Source organism: Mytilus californianus, unplaced genomic scaffold, assembly GCF_021869535.1.
Source record: "Mytilus californianus isolate M0D057914Y unplaced genomic scaffold, xbMytCali1.0.p SCAF_3, whole genome shotgun sequence".
NCBI classification, from domain to species: Eukaryota; Metazoa; Mollusca; class Bivalvia; order Mytilida; family Mytilidae; genus Mytilus; species Mytilus californianus.
Genome location: NW_026262679.1, coordinates 45,862,202 through 45,869,422, shown reverse-complemented (window position 1 = coordinate 45,869,422; position 7,221 = coordinate 45,862,202). Strand labels below are relative to the sequence as shown.

The 7,221-nt window shown below is 36.0% G+C and overlaps 1 protein-coding gene across 1 annotated transcript; it reads left to right on the top strand.

Annotated features, from left to right (window-relative positions):
* The first annotated feature begins 226 nt into the window (after window positions 1-226).
* On the top strand, window positions 227-2,035 carry LOC127733496 (uncharacterized). Its single transcript, XM_052242848.1, has one exon. It carries the CDS (start codon window positions 227-229, stop codon window positions 1,328-1,330), a length of 1,104 nt encoding a protein of 367 aa, XP_052098808.1. The 3' UTR covers window positions 1,331-2,035.
* The last annotated feature ends 5,186 nt before the right edge of the window (window positions 2,036-7,221 follow it).

The following is a 7,221-nucleotide window of genomic DNA, read 5'->3' as shown; positions in this document are numbered from 1 at the left end:
TGTAACAGACCTGTATGCTCCTTGTGTGTCCTTGAGAGACATCAACATCACCAACTTGTTAAAATTGATGAAGCTTTCAACCAAGAGCTGACAAAACTGAAGGATTTAAAAGAGAAAATTGAAAACGACCTTCTTCCATTTTATCGTGAAAATATCAAGGTTATGAACAGGATTCTAAACAAAGGACTTGATACTTATGAAGAACAGAAGCAGAAAATACTTCATAATGAAAAGAGGAACAAGAGATAAGGCTACACTGGAGGCAATTATTGAACTTGATAAACGCTGGACACCAAAAAATGAGGCTGTACTTACAGAACTACAAAGATTACAGATGGCCGAAATGGATTTAAAGGAAAGACAAAGTGAAATAAACAATGCTATGCAATTACGTCAAGCAACATCTGTTTTTCAAACATTTCCACGTGTACAAAAGAATCTACCAGTCAAATCAGAAATCCCAAGGCATTTATTTAATTTTCCGTCAGAGAAAACTCCTGATTCAGAATCAACTGTAAAAACTCCCGAACTGAAGATCGTAAACACTTATAAGTATGCATCATTTTTTATCTCTGATCTAAAAGTGCTTAAAAATGGTACATTTGTGATACAAGACAATGCAAAAATAAAGTACTTAGTAGTGGAAAATTCTGAACTGAAACAGATTTGTACAATTGGCATAGAAGAAATGCAACCTGGATGTAATGACATGACAGTAACTGATGATTGCACGGTCTATCTATCAGAGTGTAGAGGGCATGATGTAATGTGTGTGAAGAAAGGCATGAAGCTAAAAAGATTTGCAACAATAGCCCATGAACCCCACGGTCTCCATGCAAAGGATAATGAAACATTACTTGTTGGTTTTATTTCTGGTGTCATTATATTTAATTTACAAGGGAGACAACTTCAAAAGTTTGAAATGGACACATTCTTGTGCCCTGAAAAATTGACGACAAACTTGAATGGCGATATTTGTATAATTGATCGTAGCGTTGGCGATCCAGACTACATGTATGGAAAGATTGTTGTACTCGGTTCAAAGGGCGAGTTGAAGTGGACTTACAGTGGTCATGGCATTGAAAATAGTTCCGAGGATGAATTTTCACCCTGCTGTATTGTCACTACAGAAAAAGGAAATATTCTTACATCAGAAAGTAACACCATTCATATGCTATCAAAAGACGGAAAGTTTATCAGAAGTTTTGAAGAAAAACAGGGTATTCCTTCCTCAAATATTGTAGCGGTTAACAACAATGGACAATTAATCCTTGTTGAAATGAGTGGAGAGATTTCTAAAATACATATAGTTGACTTAATTAACATTTAAAGAATTCTTTGTATGAGTGTTATCATGTAGATTTTAAACTTGTTAATTATCTTAAATTGAAATATAACGTAATCATCAATTACAAATCCTCAGCCCTCAGTAACTTATATATCCCCAGCCCTCAGTAACTTATATATCCAAGGCCGTAGCGCATGTCCAAATCAACTGAGGCAAATCGCCGAGCGGAGCGAGTCGAAATTTTTTTAGGGGGGTTCGGGTGCCTGAAACGGGAGAAGCTTATTTCAGCATTACTATGGGAGAGGTCAATGTATTTATAATAAAAAACAAAAAAAATATAACAGAAATGCGTTTTTTTTTATTAGCTAGCCTAGTAAGTAACAAAACAAGTTTCAATATTAAAGTTAATCTCTGTTGGTCAACCAAAACTTTCCGATTCTCCTGTGACCTGTACTATCGAAAAGCTTCAACACACGTTCTTTGTCAACTGTATCATTCCTATGCACATGGAGCATGGCAAGCCCACAAAGCCTGTCACCACCCATTGTAGCCCGTTCCCAGGTTTTCAAACGCCTTAAACTTGAAAACGATCTCTCACAACAGACTGATGTGACAGGCAGAGTTAAAAGTACTTGTAATATTATGAAAACATTTGGGTATAAGTCTTTGTTAGCTAGCTTAATTGCTGTCTGGAGGCTTCCTTCATCTAGCATTGCTACTGTCTTTCTTACCCACCTTTCAAGTTCACATGTTAACTCTTCCTTGTTAGTTACGTCCGGAAATGCTTGGAAAAGGGGTTCAATTAAGTCCGGTGTTAACTTGCCTACATTTTTTGGAATAAGGTAATATCCTAACATTTGATTTTTTATCTCACCAGGAAACCGGCGTTGCATTTCACTAATGACGTGATCCAAAAATGGGAAAAATAAATTAATTCGCCAATGCTGCACTGCAGTAGAGGCAGTTGCTGGGTTCTCCCTATGAACTTGACGCCCAACTCGCCTACGTGGCATTAAGTCTATTTCAATAGCATCTGCTATGACAGTACCTCGCATGAAAAGTTCTGAAAAAATTTCCTCTGTTCTCTTTTCCTGTCATAATTCCAGAAGAATTTTTGATTCCTCAAAAGCATCCACCATGTTGCAGTCAGTCTTTTGAAGGAACAATGTTAGTGGCTTAAGAATGCTCAAGACAAATTGGGCCACTAACACGGCAACAATGCATTCGGGGTCTTCCAGGTAGCGCCGATAACCACTTGCATTTGTCCTAGCATCACTTGTGCTTACATTTTCAATTTTAGTCAGAGCAGCATGAACAGATTTGTAGTTTGCAAGAAGTGACGAAACCGTGTCTTCTCTTGCTGTCCACCTTGTTTCGCATAAACGCTTCACCGAAACATCTGTTCCCTTTTTCAAAAGTTTTATGTGACATCTTCTTCCTCATTTTGTTAACCTTCAAGCATATCATCTACTAATTTTGTATTGCCTGTAAATGAGTTTAGAATGGTTTTACGCTTATGGGATGCACACAAGAACCATGTCATTTGGCCGACTGATGACATCAAATTCCGTATCTGGCGCACATCCTTGCAACTTTGCGTCACCACAAGGTTAAGGTTGTGCGACTTGCAGTGAACGAAAGGTGCATCTGGACATTGTTCACGTATGCGCTGTTGTACACCTGATACATGTCCACTCATGACAGAGGCTCCATCGTACCCTTGTCCACGCAGTTTCTGCAATGGTAGTCCCCATTTTTCTAGGTTATTAACAATTGCATTAGCAATATGTTCAGCGTCAACTTCCTTAGGTTCAACAAATCCTAAAAAATCCTCTCGTACCTCACAAGTGTCACTATCAACGTATCTGATACAAAGCGATAGTTGCTCTGTCACGGAAACATCCGTAGTTTCATCGGCCATTATGGAATAAAAGCCTGATGCTTTACATTTTTGCACAATTCGTTCTCTTATTTCAAGTTCACAACATTGTATCAATTCGTTCTGAATCTGTGGTGATATGTAGGTCATAGACTTGTGTGCTGTTTCGAGATGATCTATCAAAGTTAGATTTCCAATTGATGAAAAATTGAAAGTTTCCGTCTTCCTGGTGAGCTATTTTATCCCAATTTCCCCTTAATGCGATGTTCCTCTGCCCTAACACGATTATCACATCAATTATGGAAAGAAGTATATCATGATTTCTCTTGACCTTGTCTTCATATGCTTTGCTTGATGATGAACATATACTAGGTTTCTTGCCTTCGCATACAGAGATAAAGTTTTTAGCCTTCTCAACTGCATTCTTATGATCAACTGAGTCACCATGTGATTTTAAAGTTGATCTTTTATTACCCACTGCATTTTTCCAGTCCGTGAAACCTTTACTGCTAAAAAGTCCACCTTCATCCCGAAAAACAACACAATACCTGCAATATGCAGAATCTTCCGTACAGGAATACCTTAACCATGGAAACTGGGATTCCCAAGATGGCAGATATCGTCTCCCCCCTTTTTTAGGATAAACTTTAGATATTTCGTCAGCATCTTTTAGCATTGCCAATTTTTGACCATCTGTACTATGTTGGTTTTCAATAAGAAATATAGCTGGATCAAGCCCCTTTTGGCTACTAACTGACATATGAGTGGACTTTTTACTAGTACTCGGCTCTGGTGTTTCACTTATTTCTGGATCTTGTTCACTTTGAATGGGGGAAGATATGTCTGGAGTTGTTTTTTCTGTATCAGAATGGTCATCTACAAAGAAATTGAACAAATAACCAGATGCTAGCATTATGATAACGATAATGATGATGGATGCCTTTTTTATGTCCAGTAGCAAGTTATAAGCATATTAAGGACGAGAACATGTTAATGTGAATATGAATACGAACACAGTCACTGCTTTATTATATGTATATATTTACTAAGTCCAACAGCAAGTTATAAGCTTATAAAATACGAGATCATGTTATATCAGGATATATTTATTTTTAATACATAATCATTAACCATAAGAATAGGTACAGAGAAGACTAGACCAACATTGTTACTTAACCGGATTTTTGACGTGCTAATGTCACAAGTGATCACAAGTTACCTGTAAACATTCCGCTGGAAGACATGTCAACCTACCTGGACACATTATTCTACCAATTTTCAAGTCATTGGTTTGACCTACCGGGATTCGAACCCACGACCTACCGCACCAGAATCAATGGAACACGCTAGCATACAACCAGACAATGCTGATCATAATCAGAAAAAGAAACACGAAAAAAATATTTTCAAACAATACCAAAAATATATTTCATACTTTTATTAAAGATAAATAAAAATCATGAATTGCCTTATACATTAAAGACTTCCATAGAAAAGGCGCTTCATGATTTTGTTTAAATTAATTATAGATAATTATTATATTTTTGGTCAATGAATTATTTTATCGATTAGCATTTGTTGTTCAGTGAGTTGATAGTGTAAACATTGGTAACTAGAGCGCTATCGATTCAAAAATAAACCAAGGAAAGTAATAAGCCAGCATACTTATAGGGGGTGTTTATACTCATGAGTTACCTTTTTCATCTTTTTTTCTCTTTAAAGAACCCGTCTTCAACCAGTTTTGTAACGAAATTAAGATATGTTTCAATTTTTTTATTTTGATTTGTATTCGGAACACTTATTTTTTTACCGTCACCGCTATGGTAAAAGCTGCAATCGCTGCTGCAGATTGGACACACTGTATGTAGTGTGCCGGTAGATAATTTGAAACTCGAAACTCGCATATTGATAATGTAAAATACATAATTGAAAAAAAAATGACACTTCTAAAGTTTGGTCGTCGTTTAAAAAGTGAGGTATTTGCCTCCATTACGCTACGGCCCTAATAAGAGGTAATTCTGATGCATAATTTTGAAAATTGTATTTGTTTCTTCATTTTCCATGTTTTACCGATAAATGAACTTAGTTAAATTGCAGTTAACATTAAGATGAAATCTGGATGTACATTTTTGAAACATTGATAACTTTTTCAAACTTTCATGGAATGTTATGCATGAAACTACTGACAGAGCTTCTTCAAGATCAAGAAAATGTATCTGAAGAAAAAAGTTCAATATATTTTATGTGTTCCGTATTTAACTGATAAATGTCAGATTTTGGCAGTCAACATAACACTTTTACCATGACAGCAGCAATAGCATCATCTTCGCTATCCAAGGGTTACGATCCACTTCCCTCCTCTCCACCCTTGGCGGATTGAGATAGAATTTCGGAGACACAAGGTAATGATTTTCATTGGTTGCAGTCAAAACTCACTGCATCCAATCAAAAAGCGCCTATAACATGATCACATTTAAATGTAGAACGTGTATGTAAACAATTGCCACGTGCTTATTGTGCAACAAGTCTTTACATCCCTAATCATACGACTATATTTAGTGAGAATTTGAATGTTTATAATCAACTAATAGAAGTTCCTGTGTATGTTTCTTGCACAAATGCATTAATGTCAACGTATATTTTCGTTTCCTGCTTTACCAAGTGTGTAGAATCTAGACGCTACCGTGTTTCTACCTCCAAATTGAAGAGTTCAAGTGCTACCATTGGTCAAGAATAATGTATTAGGAATGGGCGGGACTTTAATCTACCGATAGATGGCGCAACATTGTTATCACAAATGTTGGCTTAATCTGCCAAGGGTGGAGAGGAGGGAAGTGGATCGTAACCCTTGGCTAGCGAAGATGCAATAGCATGAGATACACAAGTTATGATTCAGCGGAACCTTTGCGATTTTTTCAGTTACAGGTTGGACACAACAGTTGAGTCATAAAATGACAAGTGGAAGAGCTTGTTGGCAAGATTAAATGTAAAATGTATAATCCTGCATAATTTAATAGGTAATTGCTTTCCCTTTTAACATGTTCATGATTGAAACATGTACCTGGTTGACAGAAATAAATCAGTTACCCAAAATCCTTATTTTCGTGAACAACCCCAAAGCACAAAATTTTACCAAGAAATTTAAATAAAAAGACGATGATGATCACATTTCTGTTGTTAAAATGAGTTTTTGTTTTTCCGATTTTAAAGTCAACTGCTTAATAGTACTTATTTAAGTTCCTATCATTATCCATGCAATGAAGAAAGAATACTGGAAGAGATATCGTAAATATTCCTGAAAGTCCAGCCACTAACAAATTAGTCTCATTACAGAAGAAGTCATCCGTTTGCATATACAAAATATTTGTATCCCACACATTTCATGGCCACCTTCTACGATTGAAGATCGTATGCTGATCACTACTGTATTCATAAGCTGTCTTTTCGTTGATATTTATTGACGTTTATCGATGAACTACTTAGAACACTCGGCCACCGAAGCCCCGATCCCTTAAATAATTGCTAAGTGCAATTTTTACATCACCATTGTTTCTCCATCAAATACCCATACCCAACCCTTGTTCCATCTCATGCGAAGAAACGACACGATATTTGGACCATCATTAAAATACTGGTTGTTTTCCTAAATCCTACCTTTCATACGTGTCTGTGTTTAGGTAGGTAGGAAGACTGTTTACTTTTTTAACTATGTTTCATTTTTGGAGACGATGAGTTCAGCAAGATATTGTCAAAATAATTTGGAATGCGTATAAACCTGATACGGTAGATTATAGTAACAAGATTGTGACTGATCAGCAAACATTTAAGAAAACTAGATGGTTATAATTTTTTCTCAAAGTTTGGTAATACATGTTTGTAAAGCAGCAAGTTTTTGAGTATGTGGTAGTTAGAAAACAATTAATATTATATTTGCTTTAAGCCATGTTGTAAATTTATTCAAGTCCTCTACGTTTTGTGACAAATGGTTTACCCCACCTAAACAAACAAATTCTTTATAAAAGTAATTAATTATAAATACTATATATGGAACATA